Genomic DNA, 20,994 nt, shown 5'->3' on the forward strand with positions numbered 1-20,994 from the left:
ATGGGCCCAGACCCCTGCGCCATAGGAGTTAGACCGGCGTGCTGACCTCTCTGTTAGGCCTAGGTGGGGCTGCGACGTGTTGATCTTCCGAGGCCGGGCATGACCCAGGAAAGTGTGTCCGGCCAAATGGGATCGAGCGTGTTGGGTTATGTGGTGCACCCCTGCAGGGAAGTTTATCTATTCGAATAGTCGTGTCCCTCGGTAAAAGGACGACCCGGAGTTGTACCTTGACCTTATGACAACTAGAACTGGATACTTAATAAAACACACCCAGATAAGTTCCACAGACAACTCGGTGATCGCTTTTCCATAGGGCGACGAGGGGAGGATCGCCGGGTAGGATTATGCTATGCGATGCTACTTGGAGGACTTCAATCTACTCTCTTCTACATGCTACAAGACGAAGGCTGCCAGAAGCGTAGTCTTCGATAGGACTAGCTATCCCCCTCTTATTCTGGCATTCTGCAGTTCAGTTCACTGATATGGCCTCCTTACACATATACCCATGCATATGTAGTGTACCTCCTTGCTTGCGAGTACTTTGGATGAGTACTCATAGTTGCTTTTCTTCCTCTTTCCCCCCTTTCCATTCTACCTGGTTATCGCAACCAGACGTTGGAGCCCAGAAGCCAGACGCCACCGTCGACGACGACTACTACACTGGAGGTGCCTACTACTACGTGTAGGCCGCTGACGACGATCAGGAGTAGTTTAGGAGGATCCCAGGCAGGAGGCATGTGCCTCTTTCGATCTGCATCCCAGTTTGTGCTAGCCTTCTTAAGGCAACCTTGTTTAACTTATGTCTGTACTCAGCTATTGTTGCTTCCGCTGACTCGTCTATGATTGAGCACTTGTATTCGAGCCCTCGAGGCCCTTGACTTGTATTATGATGCTTGTATGACTTATTTTACTTTTAGAGTTGTGTTGTGATATCTTCCCGTGAGTCCCTGATCTTGATCGTACACGTTTGTGTGTATGATTAGTGTACGATTGAATTGGGGGCGTCACACACCGGTCCACCCACATATCAAATTATCAAAGTAACGAACGCAAATCATATGAGCATGATGAAAAGTAGCTTGACAGTAATTCCCATGTGTCCTCGGGAGCACTTTGCTTTATATAAGAGTTCGTCCAGGCTTGTCCTTTCCTACAAAAAGGATTGGGCCACCTTGCTGCATCTTGTTTACTTTTGTTACTTGTTACCCGTTACGAATTACCTTATCAGAAAACTATCTGTTACCGATAATTTCAGTGCTTGCAAAGAATACCTTACTGAAAACGGCTTGTCATTTCCTTCTGCTCCTCGTTGGATTCGACACTCTTACTTATCGGAAGGACTACGATAGATCCCATATACTTGTGGGTCATTAGTTGCCACTGTTACGATTCCTACAAAACCGCTAGTGTTACTTTTGCCACCGTTACCGTTACACCCATACTACTTTGCTACTAAATACTTTGCTACAGATATTAAGTCTTTGAGGTGTGGTTGAATTGACAACTCAACTGTTAATACTTGAGAATATTCTTTGGCTCCCGTTGTGTCGAATCAATAAATTTGGGTTGAATACTCTACCCTCAAAAACTGTTGTGATCCCCTATACTTGTGGGTTATCAATGATAGGCTCACTTCTGGTAGCAAAGAAGCATAGGAAGAGATCGAAGAAAGGCTAAAATGGCAGCAAAGCTGCTTCTATGAGTCAGCCGCCTCAGCAGCCTCGGTTTCAAGGCCGTATACCTATGAAAGATGCGGCAAAATACCATATCCCCGGTGATCCGATCCTACCTAAGGCAGCGGTAGAGGCCATAGATGGCAATCTAAGGAGACTTCATGATGATGTGCTGTGGAGAGAGAAAAGCTGTCAGGACCCCGACTCGATGTCACATCGATCTAGCCGGTAACACCTCATATCACTTTGCGGCCTCACGCACGGTATCCCCACGGGTGTCGTCTTACCTTTGCCCGGGACCGTTTGCGCCTTTTGGCTCACGTATATGATAGTGTCGCTAGCATCCATATGATAAGGAGCCCGGGCTGACATGACTAGTCGTAAACCCAAAGTGGCACAGACTTACAGGGACAGGCATCCATGACCCAGCTTCGAACGTGTCGGTCATCAGCAAGTGGGTCCGGGCTGTAGCACTGGGCTAGCAGGACTCCGGTAAACCGGGCTGTAGCGGGCTAACAGGACTCCGGTACTCAAAGCGTGACATTTCCCCGAAGGGACAGACACAGGAACGAGGAAGGACACATGCCGGCCAGCCTAAGTGTTCCAGAGCAGTAGCAAGCTACCATGGCTCAGCGGTAACACTAGGAGACATTTCCCGGTAAGAGAGGCTACTAAAGATAAACAACTAGATAGTCAGATCCCACACATACCAAGCATTTCAATCATACACACAATATGCTTGATATGTGCAAATACAACGAAGCATCACAACATGACTCTATGACACAAGTACTTTATTTAGGGCTCAGGGAGCCATACATAACATACACAAAGGTACGGGTCTCGCGACCCAACATACAAGTCATACAGTCATACAAGCCAACAGCGGAAGTAACTTGTCTGAGTACAGACAACTAGTAAAATAAAAGAGGCTTGGAAAACCTAGCTATACTACGTGGTCCTCCACAAGCTCAGGGTCACCACCTGGGTCTTTAGCCTACTCGTTGATGTCAACGTCTACATAGAACCCATCAGGATACTCCAACTTGAAATGGTTTTGCGCACACGAGTCCACTATTCACCACTTCAATACACTACCGAGGATCCACCTCCGTCTTCCTACGGAAGAGCCATCCTCGGCACTCACACTTATCTTGAGGCTTTTAGTAGTTCCCATTTACTTGTCTATGAACTGTATAGGCAACCAAGTAGTCCTTTACCGCGGACGCGGCTATTCGAATAGATCATGTTAACCCTGCAGGGGTGTACTTCTTCATACATGTTTTCACCACTTAGCGTCTGCACACGACATGTGCTCGGCAGACTTCAAGCGAAAGCCGACGTGGGTGTAGACCACGACCTACCTAAACACTTAAGCCTCTAGTCCAGGTTTATCGCCTATTCAGGTTCCATCCGCAGGGAGTCCGGCCGAGGTTTCCCATACGGCCCCGAACGATGTGAACAGGGTTCCCGAGATACCTAACGGGTATTCGGTACACCGTGCCACGTACCTACCGCATCACAGCCCACCCCTACGGTCAGCGCTGTCCACGGCCTCCAGTAGGCTACAAACACCAGAAACTACTTGCAACTCCTGGACAGAGAGCTAGGGTGAATAAGAAGTCGAGCGGGGTCATATTTCAGGGCCCAATGTATGGTAGTAGCTGATTCTTAAATCACACATACAGATCTCAGTGCTTAAGGTCGGCTTCAATGAAACAACCCACCATGTACTCCTACATGGCCTCTCATCGATACCTTTACCAAATCGTGTTCACCACACCACTCTCATTACCAACATAATCATTTCACTCCAGCCCATCACCCCGATGAACCAGACCTGACACGACTCTAAGCATAGCAGGCATAGCAAGGTAGGAACAACACATACATATGGCTCAATCAACTCCTACACATGCTAGTGGGTTTCATCTAGTTACTGTGGCAATGACAGGTCATGCAGAGGAAATGGGTTCAACTACCATAGCACACAGCAGTTTGAATCGCGTTGTCTTAATGCAGTAAAAGAGAGCAGGAGCGAGAACATGGGATTGTATCAATATGATCAAATGGTTGGTTGCTTGCCTGATGGTTCGATGCACGGATACGGTTCTTCATTAGGGTAATCGCGGTACTCCTCGGGGACAGAACCTGTCGCAAAGGACATCGATACACAAGCATCACCAAACAATGTGCAACAATATGATGCATGCATGAAACATGGCAATATGAGTGTGTTGGGCTAATGCAACTAAAGCCAGAAGGGTTTGAACATATTTGAATCAAAGATTCAAATTCCAAATTCAAATATGGCCTTTTAAAGTGCCTTTTCTTGTTCTGCTTAAAACATCAATTTAACTTGTTTGATCATGCATGAAAATAGTACAGATGGATAGATTGGATTTTTCTGATCATTTTTCATATATAATTTGTCCAATTTGGAGTTACAGAATAAAAGTTATGAATTTTTGAAGTTTAAATAATATTCTGGAATTTCCTGATTTAATTAAAATCCAGAAATTCAATTACTGCGTCAGCCTGACGTCAGTGTGACGTCAGCAGGTCAACCGAACAGGTCTGGGTCAAACCTGACAGTGGGTCCCGCATGTCAGGGTGATTATTTTAATTAAAACTTAATTAAAACTAATCCTGTTTAATTAACAGGGCTGGGCCCCATCTGTCATTGACTCAGGGGAGTCAACCAGGGCCCACCCGTGGTCAAAGTCAAAGTCGGCTGCCGGCGTTTAGTCGCCGGCGAGCCCGACGCGGCGGCGGGAGTGGTTTTGGCCATTTCGGCCACCAAATGGACCGCGGAGGCCACCGGAGTGGAGCTGAGGGCAACCCGCAGCTCTTGGCGGAGCCCGTTGGGGTCGGGGTGGCCGGGGTCGACGGCGGCGAGCTCGGCTGCGGCCGCCGGGGTTCGGTCGTGCACGGGAGCGGTGCTGGAGCTCGAAGTCGAGCAAAGCGAGGCGCTAGGGATGCTCTACGGGGTCTTGCGAACTCGTTGGACTCGCCGGGGTGACCAAATGGTCACCGGAGCTGCGTCGACGGCGAGCTCGGCGACGGCGGAGGTTCGGCCGTGGTGGGGAGGAGGCTACGGTGAGGGAACGAGGGGAAGGAGAGGGGGAAACGGTGGCGTAGCTCACCGCGGTTGCAGTGGGCGTCGAAGCGGGCTCGGGGACGCGCTGGAGACGGCGAATTCGACGGCGACGGTGGTCGGAGCCCGAAGAGGGGAACGGCGACGTGGCGGCGATGCAGGGCTTCCGGGGAGCTGTGGAGCGGTGGGGAGGAAGAGGGAGTCGAGGCGGAGCTCCTGAGCTAGTCGGGGGAGCGAGGGGTGGTCGGAGACAGCGGCTAAGGCGAACGGCGGCGACGGTGGTGTTCGGCCGGGCGAGGGAGAGAGCGAGGGGAGAGCCGGGGGAGAGTGAGAGAGAGCAGGGGGGAGGCGTGGCGTCGTCCAGGGACACCGAGGCGAGGAGGGGAGGGCAGGCAGGCAGGGAGAGAGGTGGCGTGGCGCGGTGGCCGTGCGCGCGCGCCGGCCACACTCCCCTCCCTCTGTCGGGACGAAGACGACAGAGGAGGGAGGTGGGCTGGGCCGGCTGCTGGCTGGGCCGGCCAGCTGGCTGGGCTGCACAGGGAGGAGCCCAGGTAAGCTTCTCCCTTTTAGTTTTTCTGTTTCTGTTTTTATTTAATATATCTGCAACTTTGTTGAATTAAATAAAATACCTAGGCAACTCCAAAAATCACCAAACTATTTCTGGCCCATAGTTGGATTATTTCCAACATGAAACATTTTAGTTTGGAGATATTTGAGCATTTAAATATTTTATATTATTTTAAATGCCCAAATTCAAATATTTATGATTTAAATCAAAAACCTTAGGATGGCCTAGGAAAATGTGCACCACTTTTGGCAGAGGTTCTGAACCAAGGCAAAAATGATGGGCATTTTAGAAGGGCATTTCAGGTTCATTGAAAAATTATTTTAGTAACCCTAGTTGGTTTCAGAGGGGACTGGGGGTTCTGTCATCCCCATTTCAAGTTTCTGATGAAAGAGTAAACATGATGCAACACTCTAATGCATGACTAGCTAGGGTGTGACAACTCACCCCCACTCAAAAGAATCTCGTCCCGAGATTTGGGTTCCTCCGAGAAGAAGGCGGGATATTCAAGTCGAAGACGATCCTCCCTTTCCCAAGTTGCTTCATCCTCAGAATGGTGCGACCATTGAACCTTGAGAAACTTGATATTATGACGTCGCGTGGTACGTTCGGCTTGATCGAGGATACGAATGGGGTACTCTCGATATGTAAGATTATCTTGGAGATCAAGCGTTTCGTGGTCCACTTCACGGATAGGATCCGAGAAGCAACGCCTGAGTTGAGAAACGTGGAAGACATCGTGGACCCTGGAGAGGTGCGGAGGTAGTTCCAATTGGTAGGCAACTTCTCCTCGTTTGGCGAGAATGCGAAAGGGTCCAATGTAACGAGGAGCCAATTTGCCTTTGATACCGAAGCGATGGGTTCCCTTCAGAGGGGTGACCCGAAGATAAGCCTTCTCGTCAATTTCGAAAGTCATAGCCTTATGTTTTCGGTCATATTGACTCTTTTGACGAGATTGGGCTGTTTTCAACTTTTCACGAACGATACGAACTTGTTCTTCTGCTTCCTGAATCATATCCGGGCCAAAGAATTGTCTTTCCCCGGTTTCTGACCAATTAAGGGGTGTTCGACATCGTCGTCCATAGAGGACTTCAAAAGGGGCTTTACCCAAGCTAGATTGATAGCTGTTGTTGTAAGCGAATTCGGCAAATGGAAGGCACTTCTCCCAGTCCATTCCGAAAGAGATAACAGAGGCTCGAAGCATGTCTTCTAGAATCTGATTGACGCGTTCCACTTGACCACTCGACTGAGGGTGGAAGGCGGTGCTAAAGGAGAGACGAGTTCCCATAGCATTTTGGAAACTTTCCCAAAATCGAGAGGTGAAAAGACTTCCTCGATCCGAATTGATTTCCAAAGGAACACCATGAAGGGACACTATTCGGGAGATGTATAAGTCTGCCAGCTGACTAGCGGTTATACTCTCGCGAACAGGTAGGAAATGAGCTACCTTGGAAAGACGATCGACCACGACGAAAATAGCATTATTCCCTCTTTTGGTCCTGGGAAAACCGGTAATGAAATCCATACCAATTTTATCCCATTTCCATTCAGGAATAGCTAAGGGTTGAAGGGTGCCAGCAGGCCGTTGATGCTCTGCTTTTACACGACGACAGACGTCGCAATTAGCAATATACTGAGCAATTTCTCTTTTCATCCTAGTCCACCAGAACCTCTGGCGTAGGTCCTGATACATTTTAGTGCTACCGGGATGAATGGTGAGAGGAGATTCATGAGCCTCCTTAAGGATCAGCTGCCGTAGATGCTGGTTCTTGGGAACCACTAGACGGTTCTCAAAGTACACAACACCATGATCATTGGTGGAGAAACAACTAGCACCTCCGCTAGCAATGTTCTCTTTGATTTTAGATATTCCCTTATCTCGCTTTTGGGCAGCGATGATTTGATCCGTAAGAGTAGGTTTTGCTACCAAGGTGGAAAGAAAACCTTGAGGTACAATGTGAAGGTTAAGCTTCCGAAATTCCTCATGGAGAAGCGGTTGACTTTGTTGTAACATCAGGTTGTTACAATAAGATTTACGACTTAGCGCATCAGCCATAACGTTGGCTTTCCCTGGGGTATAGGTTATTCCTAAGTCGAAGTCTGTGATCAATTCAACCCAACGTCTCTGCCTGAGATTCAAATCCGGTTGGGTGAAAATATACTTCAGACTTTGGTGATCAGTGAATATTTCGCAACGATTTCCGAGGAGGTAATGTCGCCAGGTCTTAAGTGCATAGACTACGGCTGCAAGCTCTAGATCATGAGTAGGATAATTCTCCTCATGTGGGTGCAATTGCCGTGAAGCGTAAGCAATTACGTGTCGATCTTGCATGAGAATGCAACCTAGTCCTTGTCGCGAGGCGTCGCAGTAGATAACAAAGTCTTTGGAGAAGTCTGGCGGTACCAGCACGGGAGCAGAAGTCAGGCGTCTTTTCAGTTCCTGAAAGCTGTGCTCACATTGTGGAGTCCATTCGAACTTCTTATCTTTCTTGAGGAGTTCGGTTAGAGGTTTGGCAACCTTGGAGAAGTTCTCGACAAAGCGACGACAATAGCTCGCTAAGCCTAGAAAACTCCGAACTTGCTTGACCGATTCGGGTGGAGTCCAGTTAAGGACGGCTTGAACTCGCTCAGGGTTAACAGCAATACCTTTACCAGATATTACATGACCCAGATAGGTCACTTCTGACAACCAGAATTCACATTTAGAGAATTTGGCATAAAGGCGATGCTCTCGAAGTTTCTTCAACACTAGCCTTAGATGTTCGGCATGTTCTTCCTCGTTCTTGGAGTAGATGAGTATATCATCGAGATAAACTACGACGAATTTATCCAAATACTCCATGAAGATTGAGTTCATTAACCGAGAAAAGGTGGCTGGAGCGTTGGTTAAACCGAAGGACATGACGGTGTACTCGTATTGGCCATAACGAGTAACAAAGGCCGTTTTAGGAATGTCCCCGTTTCTGATTTTGATTTGATGGTAGCCCAACCTCAAATCCATCTTGGAGAAGACTGAGGATCCAGCGAGCTGATCATACAGGTCGTTGATCCTGGGAAGCGGGTATTTGTTCTTGATTGTGACCAAATTGACAGGTCGGTAATCTACAACCATCCGGTCCGTACCATCCTTCTTCTTGACGAATAGGACGGGGCAAGCCCACGGAGATGAACTAGGGCGGATGAAACCCTTTTTCAAGGACTCATCGAGTTGTTTCTTAAGCTCGGCTAGTTCTAGGGGTGCCATCTTATAGGGTCTTCTAGCAATCGGAACGGTTCCTGGAATGAGGTCTATTACGAACTCAACATCCCTGTCAGGTGGAACACCTGGCAATTCCTCTGGAAAGACATCCGGGAAGTCACGGACTACCGGAACGTCCTCAAGGTCTGGCAAAGGGCTGGCGTTAAGAGAATATAATTGTCGCTTGGCTATTCGGGTCAAAACATTGACTATCTTCCCCGAAGGATGGGTGAGTTGAACAGTCCTAGAGAAGCAATCAATTTTGGCTTGATGAGCTGACATCCAGTCCATACCCAAAATGATATTAATATCTGAAGATTTAAGGGCTATCAAAGATGCGAGAAAAACAAGTCTGTCGACTTGGATTTCATTTCCATGGCTTACTCTAGAAGTTTGCCATTTGGATCCCGGAGTTTGAATTACCATAGAGGATGGCAAGTCACAGAATGCAACGTTATGCAAACGAGCATAATTTTCAGATATAAAAGAATGAGAGGCTCCTGTATCGAAAGAACAGATGCCGGGTGGCAATTAACAAGAAGCGTACCGAGAACGACGTTGGGATCTTCTTGAGCTTCTTCGGCAGAGATACAGTTGACATGGCCACGTGAAGCGGTGACCGGTTTAGCATGAAACACTTTTCCTGTCGGCTTGCCACGGCCAACAGCTTTAGCAGATTGATTGGGGTTGGTCTGGGGACACTCACGCATATAATGACCAGATTCCCCACACTTGAAACAAGTCACGGAACTGGTACGTGGAGGAGCATTATTGGTTGGACCCCCATAGGGCTTGGCTGGGGCAGACTATTGAACGGGGCGAGGCGCCTGGAAAGATGGCCTCGGTGTGAATCTGGGTGGCAGGGCGGTGTTGGGTACCCACACGCAGCGCTTCTGAGGACCAGCACCGGATGAGGAACCCGTGTCACGTCCATGCTTGCGTGTTGCGTCATAGTCAGTCTGACCAGTTTCAGCACTGATGGCTTTGTTGACAAGTTTCGAAAAAGATGTGCACTCATGCAGACGGAGGTCGCGGCGAAGCTCAGGACTAAGGCCCTTACGGAACCTTGCTTGCTTCTTGGCGTCAGTAGAAACTTCCTCGGTTGCATATCGGGCGAGATTACCAAACTCCCTGCTATAGGCATCCACAGAAAGTCGGCCTTGGGTGAAACTGCAAAATTCTTCACGTTTACGGTCCATGAGACCCTCCGGAATGTGATGTTCACGGAAAGCCTCGCTGAACTCAGCCCAAGTAGTGACATGGCCCACTGGGCGCATAGCTCCATAATTCTCCCACCATAGACTGGCGGGGCCTTCAAGATGATATGCAGCAAAGGTGACCTTGTCAGCCTCCGCTACCAGCGCGGAACGCAGTTTGTGAGAGATACTGCGAAGCCAGTCATCAGCGTCGAGAGGCTCGACGGAGTGGTGGAACGTGGATGGATGCAATTTGATAAAATCACTGAGTGACACCACGTTAGCACTCTGATGGTGTGCTGTATTCTGTTCAATACGCTCCAACAAACAGTTTGTCTCCCGCTTGTTTCTCTCAGCTTCCATCATCACCTCGGCTAGTGAAGGAGGATGAGGCAGATTTTCATTCCTGGCTTCACTGCCTTCGGCCTGCTCTTGGGAAGCAGGGTTAGCGCGCGTGTTGACCATCCTAGGTAGACAAGACAAAGATTTAGTCAGGATGGTAAAATTCTGACATAGGATACATAATGTAAGGAATAACTCGGAATGCAAGATGATCATCCGTATGACATGGTAGATACAGAAACTGCTTCTTTTATTCCATCGTCATACACACCATACAGGGTTTAGTACAAGACCAAACAAAGTACTATTACGGTGAAAAGAGGATTACATCTCATTGGAGGCATTCCAAGCTCCTATACATTATTTTTCTACACCCCCGGAAGGAGTACAAACTAGGTCATATCCCACGAGTCACGCAGGACGATAGACGACACAGCTAGTGCGAACTAGTGATACTACTACTAGCTCAGACTGATCCGTAGTAGTCCTCGTAGAAGTCACCTCCATAGCCTGGAAGTTCAACATGTTCATCCGGAAATAGACGATCTCGCGGAGCTTGTGGACCATAGGGGCTAGGATGAGGCCTTGGACCAACAAACGGTGGCCTGCGGGGACCGCGAGGTGGGGTGATGCCTCCTACATCACGCCAAACCATCACGTCTGGCAGAGCAGATCTCACAGGATAGAGATCGCGCATATCTGAATATCCAGCTTGCACCGCCGGTGCGAACCGAGTCAAAGTGGCCCAGTGGTCAGCACGGGTATTGAAGAGCTCTAACCTTAAGGCCCGATTTTCACGATCCTTATCCTCGAGCATCTCAGCAGTGGTGCGAGTCCGTGAATCCTCCTGAGTGGAGTCAGCATAGATAGCCTGGAGATACCCTTGTGCTCCCGGAAGCGATCCTGGCATATACCGGAAATCAGAGTCCCGAAATAAACCAGATCTGACTCGCATAATGGTCATCATGGAGTAGGCGGCGTCCTGCACAGCCATCTCAATAGTAACCCCGAGTCCATAGGAGCAGTGAAGAGGCTCGGTGGATCCAGGATAAGATGGAAATATCCTGACAGTGCAGAGGTACTGGCTTTGATTAAAGTCTCGGAATTGCTCTTCGACCGTGTACTCAGGATACCAGCGGTATCCAGCCTCAGTCATTACCCTGACCAACTTGGCAGTATGGCCGGGTACATCTAGGCATCGAGTCAGGCGAACCACTTGATTGAGGTCGCGAGTGGCCATCTGAAAGCACAATTATAATGCAAAGGCATTAGAATTTCTAGCAAAATTTTGGCAGCATAACAGCTGTAAATGCTCAAAAAGGATATTGAGACATTTGACAAAGGATTTCGTGCATACTCAACATCATCATATCAAAGTTCCGAAACCATTCTAACAACATAATGTGGTAGTAGAACTGATCTAGGCTGGTAACCATCAAACTTATAAGGTACTACTGATTAGTAACTCGTGATCCTGATAGAGAGAACAGATCCTAATTCCTTAACCCCCGGTGGAAGAATGGACTGACTCAGATCAGAAAGTCATAAGGTATAAGGAGTAAAAAGAGCCTTACGTTCCAACCCACAAACAATTCCCCTACATATAACTAAAGAATTTCTAGACTCAACATCGACCAGTTTGGCTTGGAGAACCTACAGGCAGTCCGGCTCTGATGCCAACGCTGTCAGGACCCCGACTCGATGTCACATCGATCTAGCCGGTAACACCTCATATCACTTTGCGGCCTCACGCACGGTATCCCCACGGGTGTCGTCTTACCTTTGCCCGGGACCGTTTGCGCCTTTTGGCTCACGTATATGATAGTGTCGCTAGCATCCATATGATAAGGAGCCCGGGCTGACATGACTAGTCGTAAACCCAAAGTGGCACAGACTTACAGGGACAGGCATCCATGACCCAGCTTCGAACGTGTCGGTCATCAGCAAGTGGGTCCGGGCTGTAGCACTGGGCTAGCAGGACTCCGGTAAACCGGGCTGTAGCGGGCTAACAGGACTCCGGTACTCAAAGCGTGACATTTCCCCGAAGGGACAGACACAGGAACGAGGAAGGACACATGCCGGCCAGCCTAAGTGTTCCAGAGCAGTAGCAAGCTACCATGGCTCAGCGCTAACACTAGGAGACATTTCCCGGTAAGAGAGGCTACTAAAGATAAACAACTAGATAGTCAGATCCCACACATACCAAGCATTTCAATCATACACACAATATGCTCGATATGTGCAAATACAACGAAGCATCACAACATGACTCTATGACACAAGTACTTTATTTAGGGCTCAGGGAGCCATACATAACATACACAAAGGTACGGGTCTCGCGACCCAACATACAAGTCATACAGTCATACAAGCCAACAGCGGAAGTAACTTGTCTGAGTACAGACAACTAGTAAAATAAAAGAGGCTTGGAAAGCCTAGCTATACTACGTGGTCCTCCACAAGCTCAGGGTCACCACCTGGGTCTTTAGCCTACTCGTTGATGTCAACGTCTACATAGAACCCATCAGAAGGGGTTGCAGCGTCTTCTGTAAAAATGTAGATTATAGCAACATGAGTACAAAGGTACTCAGCAAGACTTACATCAGATCCTACATACATGCATAGTATCAAGAAGGGTTGGTGGAGTTATTGCAGCAAGCCAGCTTTGACTCTTGGCTAGACTATCCTACGATACTCCAACTTGAAATGGTTTTGCGCACACGAGTCCACTATTCACCACTTCAATACACTACCGAGGATCCACCTCCGTCTTCCTACGGAAGAGCCATCCTCGGCACTCACACTTATCTTGAGGCTTTTAGTAGTTCCCATTTACTTGTCTATGAACTGTATAGGCAACCAAGTAGTCCTTTACCGCGGACGCGGCTATTCGAATAGATCATGTTAACCCTGCAGGGGTGTACTTCTTCATACATGTTTTCACCACTTAGCGTCTGCACACGACATGTGCTCGGCAGACTTCAAGCGAAAGCCGACGTGGGTGTAGACCACGACCTACCTAAACACTTAAGCCTCTAGTCCAGGTTTATCGCCTATTCAGGTTCCATCCGCAGGGAGTCCGGCCGAGGTTTCCCATACGGCCCCGAACGATGTGAACAGGGTTCCCGAGATACCTAACGGGTATTCGGTACACCGTGCCACGTACCTACCGCATCACAGCCCACCCCTACGGTCAGCGCTGTCCACGGCCTCCAGTAGGCTACAAACACCAGAAACTACTTGCAACTCCTGGACAGAGAGCTAGGGTGAATAAGAAGTCGAGCGGGGTCATATTTCAGGGCCCAATGTATGGTAGTAGCTGATTCTTAAATCACACATACAGATCTCAGTGCTTAAGGTCGGCTTCAATGAAACAACCCACCATGTACTCCTACATGGCCTCTCATCGATACCTTTACCAAATCGTGTTCACCACACCACTCTCATTACCAACATAATCATTTCACTCCAGCCCATCACCCCGATGAACCAGACCTGACACGACTCTAAGCATAGCAGGCATAGCAAGGTAGGAACAACACATACATATGGCTCAATCAACTCCTACACATGCTAGTGGGTTTCATCTAGTTACTGTGGCAATGACAGGTCATGCAGAGGAAATGGGTTCAACTACCGTAGCACACAGCAGTTTGAATCGCGTTGTCTTAATGCAGTAAAAGAGAGCAGGAGCGAGAACATGGGATTGTATCGATATGATCAAATGGTTGGTTGCTTGCCTGATGGTTCGATGCACGGATACGGTTCTTCGTTAGGGTAATCGCGGTACTCCTCGGGGACAGAACCTGTCGCAAAGGACATCGATACACAAGCATCACCAAACAATGTGCAACAATATGATGCATGCATGAAACATGGCAATATGAGTGTGTTGGGCTAATGCAACTAAAGCCAGAAGGGTTTGAACAAATTTGAATCAAAGATTCAAATTCCAAATTCAAATATGGCCTTTTAAAGTGCCTTTTCTTGTTCTGCTTAAAACATCAGTTTAACTTGTTTGATCATGCATGAAAATAGTACAGATGGATAGATTGGATTTTTCTGATCATTTTTCATATATAATTTGTCCAATTTGGAGTTACAGAATAAAAGTTATGAATTTTTGAAGTTTAAATAATATTCTGGAATTTCCTGATTTAATTTAAATCCAGAAATTCAATTACTGCGTCAGCCTGACGTCAGTGTGACGTCAGCAGGTCAACGGAACAGGTCTGGGTCAAACCTGACAGTGGGTCCCGCATGTCAGGGTGATTATTTTAATTAAAACTTAATTAAAACTAATCCTGTTTAATTAACAGGGCTGGGCCCCATCTGTCATTGACTCAGGGGAGTCAACCAGGGCCCACCCGTGGTCAAAGTCAAAGTCGGCTGCCGGCGTTTAGTCGCCGGCGAGCCCGACGCGGCGGCGGGAGTGGTTTTGGCCATTTCGGCCACCAAATGGACCGCGGAGGCCACCGGAGTGGAGCTGAGGGCAACCCGCAGCTCTTGGCGGAGCCCGTTGGGGTCGGGGTGGCCGGGGTCGACGGCGGCGAGCTCGGCTGCGGCCGCCGGGGTTCGGTCGTGCACGGGAGCGGTGCTGGAGCTCGAAGTCGAGCAAAGCGAGGCGCTAGGGATGCTCTACGGGGTCTTGCGAACTCGTTGGACTCGCCGGGGTGACCAAATGGTCACCGGAGCTGCGTCGACGGCGAGCTCGGCGACGGCGGAGGTTCGGCCGTGGTGGGGAGGAGGCTACGGTGAGGGAACGAGGGGAAGGAGAGGGGGAAACGGTGGCGTAGCTCACCGCGGTTGCAGTGGGCGTCGAAGCGGGCTCGGGGACGCGCTGGAGACGGCGAATTCGACGGCGACGGTGGTCGGAGCCCGAAGAGGGGAACGGCGACGTGGCGGCGATGCATGGCTTCCGGGGAGCTGTGGAGCGGTGGGGACGAAGAGGGAGTCGAGGCGGAGCTCCTGAGCTAGTCGGGGGAGCGAGGGGTGGTCGGAGACAGCGGCTAAGGCGAACGGCGGCGACGGTGGTGTTCGGCCGGGCGAGGGAGAGAGCGAGGGGAGAGCCGGGGGAGAGTGAGAGAGAGCAGGGGGGAGGCGTGGCGTCGTCCAGGGACACCGAGGCGAGGAGGGGAGGGCAGGCAGGCAGGGAGAGAGGTGGCGTGGCGCGGTGGCCGTGCGCGCGCGCCGGCCACACTCCCCTCCCTCTGTCGGGACGAAGACGACAGAGGAGGGAGGTGGGCTGGGCCGGCTGCTGGCTGGGCCGGCCAGCTGGCTGGGCTGCACAGGGAGGAGCCCAGGTAAGCTTCTCCCTTTTAGTTTTTCTGTTTCTGTTTTTATTTAATATATCTGCAACTTTGTTGAATTAAATAAAATACCTAGGCAACTCCAAAAATCACCAAACTATTTCTGGCCCATAGTTGGATTATTTCCAACATGAAACATTTTAGTTTGGAGATATTTGAGCATTTAAATATTTTATATTATTTTAAATGCCCAAATTCAAATATTTATGATTTAAATCAAAAACCTTAGGATGGCCTAGGAAAATGTGCACCACTTTTGGCAGAGGTTCTGAACCAAGGCAAAAATGATGGGCATTTTAGAAGGGCATTTCAGGTTCATTGAAAAATTATTTTAGTAACCCTAGTTGGTTTCAGAGGGGACTGGGGGTTCTGTCATCCCCATTTCAAGTTTCTGATGAAAGAGTAAACATGATGCAACACTCTAATGCATGACTAGCTAGGGTGTGACAAAAGCCTTATCGCCTCGAAAAATCTAGGATACCCGCTCTACGTGGTTAACGTGCCGGAACAAAGGTTGTACGTCCTGACATTCCTCGCGGAAAAGTTCTTCCTTCGATTTGATTACATCTTCAACATGTTTCACTTGACAAAGTTGTATTTTATGTCCGTCCGCTTTTTTGCCTTGTACATGAACTACATCATCAGGATTGAGCAAAAACCTTATATTTGTGTCGCTGACCCGTACTTTATGCACAAGGGCTTCTTGGGAGTCTTCCCAAAGCACCGTGAATACGCGAGTAACTACATCACCGATTTCATGGTTGGCAATAAGGACAAGGAGATGATTCTCCTGCCTTATCATCCCATGTAAGTCATCCGCGGAAATCCTTCCTTCAATTTCAATCACTCATTTGCATGCGTGGAGGCCAATTTGAGGTTTACTTATTTTGCGCAGCGACGGGCGGGCCATCCTCATCATCCGTTACCCCCGATTCTCCCACGCTCTTTACTTGGAATCGTCAAAGAACATGAAGAAAAAGGATTACACCCACATCAAGTCTGTTCTAGACAGTGCTATCTTAAGCTACGGCCTACGGGGTGGAGAGATCACGCTGAATAAGACAAGGAACCGCACACCCTCCTTCGGCCATAAGACTGACTTCTGCTGCATCCAGCAACCGAGTGGTACTCTCAGTGATAGATTCTATGTCCTCCACCACATGCTGGAGTACAGACGCGATCACCAAAACCTTCGCATGTCACCTAGATCCGGTGGTGCCAATATTTTGCAATGGTCAAAGAAACTAGGAAATCTCCCGGATCATTGACTCCAAGCTGAGTTCTATCACATCCAGCGTGAACTTGCCCAAAACATCATGAAGGAGGTCCTCGAAAAAACAGGGTTGTTCTATGAAGAAGGGCAAATGTCACGGGAAGACATCCGAACACGCATAGCCGCCCAGCGTCTCGACCTGAAGCCTTTCACTTCGCTCGGGGACCTCCTCCCTGATTTGGATGGATGGCACGACATGTTGGAGTGATTGACGATATATGGCAATGTGTCCGTTTAGTCCATACTTTCTCTATGACGAAACTTTGAGTTATGCACGACGAAACTTTGTGATATAATTAAATCGTCCTCCTCAACTTGCGAAGATCACACTAGTTAGGGCATTTTGGGTACGATGAACATTGTTATTTATGCTTATGATATGTTGCTTCTATTTTTGCTAACTCTGACTCTTTCTGTTGCTCAACTATATATGTTGCATATAATTGACTCATGTGACAATGTAGGTACATAGATCATCGATGGCGAAGAAGTGCTACGTCGTGTACGCAGGGAAGGTTCCAGAAGTGTACGACAAGTGGCCTGAGTGCCAGGCCTAGGTGCACCAGTTTTCGGGCGACAGCCACAGAGGGTTCGATAGCAGAGCCGAAGCGAAAGATAGTTACTTGAGGTTGACACTAGCGCGAGAGAGGGATCAGAACCGGCGCCTCAAAAACTACTACATTATCGCGCTCTTGCTCATAGTGATTGCTCTTCTGTTCTATATCTTTGTTTAGATATAGATGATGAAACATGTGTATGTGATGACCATGCAGTTGCTTGTATTCGAGACATGTCACTTAATTTGTATTGCTATATTGTGATTATGATGAGACGACATGATTTGCGTTGGATGATATGATGAGACTATTATGTGTATGATACCATGAGCATATTGCATGTTTATGATATGATTAGAATACTGTATAAAACCTGTAAAAAGCACCACAAATATGTAGCAGAAAAGATATGTGGAAAATATAGCAGTGGCGCTCTTTAGCAGGAAGCAGTAGCGCCGTATACAAGTGCTGCAGCTATTTAGCGGCAGTGATGGATGCACAAATGCTACTACTAAGCTTGTTAGCAGTAGCGCTCTTTTGGACAACGCTACTCCTAAGTAGGTATAGTAGTGGCGCGGGTTGAAACGCGCTACTGCTAAAAGTTAGCTGTAGCGCCGCTCCCCGCGCTACTACTAGGCACTTTACCCGCGCTACCGCTAGGCTTTTCCCTAGTAGTGATTGGTGTTCTAATTTTTCCGTATGTATTCTATGCCTTTTGGTGATGTGCGTTTAGTGGGAGGATACGTCTCCATCGACTACGAAGGCATCAGTGGCTACTTGAGATTTGGCTTCTCAGTCTCTCGCTGGTGCTCGTTGGAGTAAGATGTGCGTGTGTACGTTCATAGATATGAGTGTAAGTTTTTTTGCATGGTAATACATGTTTCATTTATAACATAAGGATCATAATACAAGCCATGTACATGTCGATCTGGCAAACTGAACAAATAACAGAATGCTAGCCTTTGCACAAAGGAACAACAACCAAGAAGTAAAATTACAAACAAGACCGAAGAAACCTCTAAGCTTGACACCAACGCCTGTCACCTGCCTCTGGCACCACCGCAACTGCCACCAAAGGGAATAATGACGGATCACCTCCACACCCGAGCTCAACGCGACTCCATCACTGATAAACAACTTTGCGGACCTCCAAGGTGGCTCGCCAAAGGCGGAACCATTATCGTTGAACGAATTAGACGGGGCAACACCCGGACACGCCATCGAACTCTAGATCTGGTACCCCCACATGACTAAGACGTCGGAGGCGAAAACCATACCTGTCATCCACATACCACGAACCCAACACACGATCCATCATCTTCCAGATGCCGCCGATGCAGACCACAATCTGCATCCGCTCCTGGACTACCTCCCAAGCTCCGTGCCAACACTGGAGTGGACACCGTCGCAACGGCGGTGCCCGAGGACACAGGTCCACCACAAGGATGCCGCCGCCGCCACACCATCCTTACTTGAACACACTGGATTCCAGATTCATCCTCAACCATAGGACCAATCGACTCATTGGAGTAGGATCCGAAGAAATTTTTTTCAGCACCACCATCACCGTCGCCAAAGCTAAGACGATGAACAACCTAAAAAACTAAGCTACTTTGATCTAAAACTATCCACACGTGTGGATCCGGCGACCCCCTCACCACCAACGACCGAGGTTGTCGGCGGAGGGGAGCCACCAAAGGACGGCCGCGGAGGAACTCCCTCGCAGCGGCACAGGCGAGATCGCCTCTTTCTTCGCTAGGAAGAAAGAACGATTAGACCTGAGTGTATGTGCGTATGTATGAGTGTTAAAGAAAAACTCTAAGTAAAACAAATGTTCGAAAAAAAAACTCGAAAAAAACCCTCGCCCGCGCATGGTCTCGCCTGACCTGCCCAACATTTCACGTTTCTTCTCCTGGTCTAAAGTTTGCAGCAAGGTTTACGTTACCGCGCTCAGTTTCCAGCGTTGCGTCGGGGGCTGGCCAGATCCGTGATGTACGGCCGCGCAGCGCCCACCCCAACGCCCTTGTACGTCGTCCTCCACCCCCTGACCTTGCACTGCACCACTGGCTAATTACACTACGCAACGCAATGTCGGCTTGCAGCCCCCAATGCAATCCCCCCACTCATCAGACAGCACAGCAGATGAGTGGCATGATGGCGGCAGGGAGGAGCAGGATGTTCATCCCTCTCAGGCCACGGGCGCTCTCGCAGCAACGCACTCTCCTTGCCGGCCTCGCCGCCGCCTTCGCGGTCACCCTACTCTGCATCCTCCTCCTGCTCTCCTCCCTTCCCGCCGCCTCCTCGCCACCGCCCCGCCGGCGCCACGACATCGACACAACATCCAGGACCGCGCGTAGTCCTCCCGCTCATTGCGGCGCGATGAGCGCGAGCCTGGGGGAGTTCGGCGACATGATGGTGTCCATGCTCCCGAGGGACCTCGCCTTCACCGCCTTTGTGCCCTCGCCGGAGTCGTTCCGCCGCGTTCTCAGGCTGCGGCACAACGACAGCGCCGCGGGGCTGAAGGCCAGCGACGACACCTACGCCGTCATCTCTCGCGTGCTCGGCTTCTCCGCCGTGCCTCTGCGCCTGCGCTCCGGGGACGTGGCTCTGCGCGGGACGGCGCGGCTGCTGGACCTGGACTCCGTGTCCGGACTGAAGGTGCACGCGTGGAGGGACGTGGACGGGGCTCTCGTCGTCAACGGCGTGCGGTCGGAGTGCGTCGATATCGTCAGGGACGAGACCGTGGTCCATGTCATGGCGGGGGTCCTCATGGACGCCGAGTTCGAGCGATCTCTTTCCCTTCAGAATTAGAGGATTGATGATCAACCGCGTATTAACATCATCCGGAATTCCTGATGAAATTTACATGAAACCGAAGTTTTTGCCTTCAGGATCTGTAGTGTACAGGGGGCTGTGCAATCCGTGCTGTCCATATTGTCGTCCGTTTCCTCTCCGTCGAGTTCACCTTCTTCTCTGGACCTTTTTTTTCTTTTTTTGAGGGGACTTCTTCTCGGGACTTGAATTAATGAAAACCAGGTGAACAGCTAGGCGTCGGACGTGCGTGACGGCGGACTTAATAGCCATGTCATTACATGGCACATCTTGTGGCACATCTTCTTTGAGCACGTGTTGCAGCGGGGCTATCAACCCGCTTCTCTTCTCTCCTATTTTTTCTCTTTCAGCTAAGCAAAAATATACATCATCATATTGTACTTGCTCTTAAAGTACTGCTATGCACGCGATGACTTGTAGCCGATGTTTGCACGATGCCACAGTTAGAACTGTCCAAGCATAGCAAAAAAATACAGCCCAGCCGCAAGAATCGTGCGCCAGTCGATTTACGAAACGTCGTGCCAATAGTAGTTTCGTTCCAATGAGCACTGCTATGCACATGATGACTTGACCCGATGTTTGCATGATGCCACGGTTAGAACCGTCCATGCATAGCAAACATTACAGTTCAGCTGCAGGATTTAGTATTGTGCCCTGTTCGGCTTATGAAACGTTGCGCCCATGCTAGTTTTGTTCCAATGAGTAAAGTTTTCAAGCAGGGATTAGTATGGTTTCGAAACAGTTATGGAGCACATATTTTCTAAAAATAAATCATAGAAATCTATCAATATGAGATCTAATTTTAAAGATCTCGGCGTGAGGAATGTAACAGTGAAAACTATTCATGATTTCAAAAATTATTCACGGTTTCCAAATTTTTCTCTTTTTAAAATTTGGTCACAATTTAAATTG

At 49.1% G+C, this 20,994-nt stretch overlaps 1 protein-coding gene across 1 annotated transcript; it reads left to right on the forward strand.

Annotated features, from left to right (window-relative positions):
- Positions 1-19,359: 19,359 nt before the first annotated feature.
- LOC123095022 (uncharacterized) lies at positions 19,360-20,221 on the forward strand. The gene has a single exon (XM_044516855.1). The coding sequence runs from the start codon at positions 19,393-19,395 to the stop codon at positions 20,059-20,061; it is 669 nt and encodes a 222-aa protein (XP_044372790.1). The 5' UTR covers positions 19,360-19,392; the 3' UTR covers positions 20,062-20,221.
- Positions 20,222-20,994: the final 773 nt, after the last annotated feature.

Source organism: Triticum aestivum, chromosome 4B, assembly GCF_018294505.1.
Source record: "Triticum aestivum cultivar Chinese Spring chromosome 4B, IWGSC CS RefSeq v2.1, whole genome shotgun sequence".
In the NCBI taxonomy this organism is placed as follows: Eukaryota; Viridiplantae; Streptophyta; class Magnoliopsida; order Poales; family Poaceae; genus Triticum; species Triticum aestivum.

What these genes read in the sequence shown, in the direction of transcription:
- LOC123095022 (XM_044516855.1), top strand. Translation starts at nt 19,393, where the DNA reads ATGAGTGGCATGATGGCGGCAGGGAGGAGCAGGATGTTCATCCCTCTC.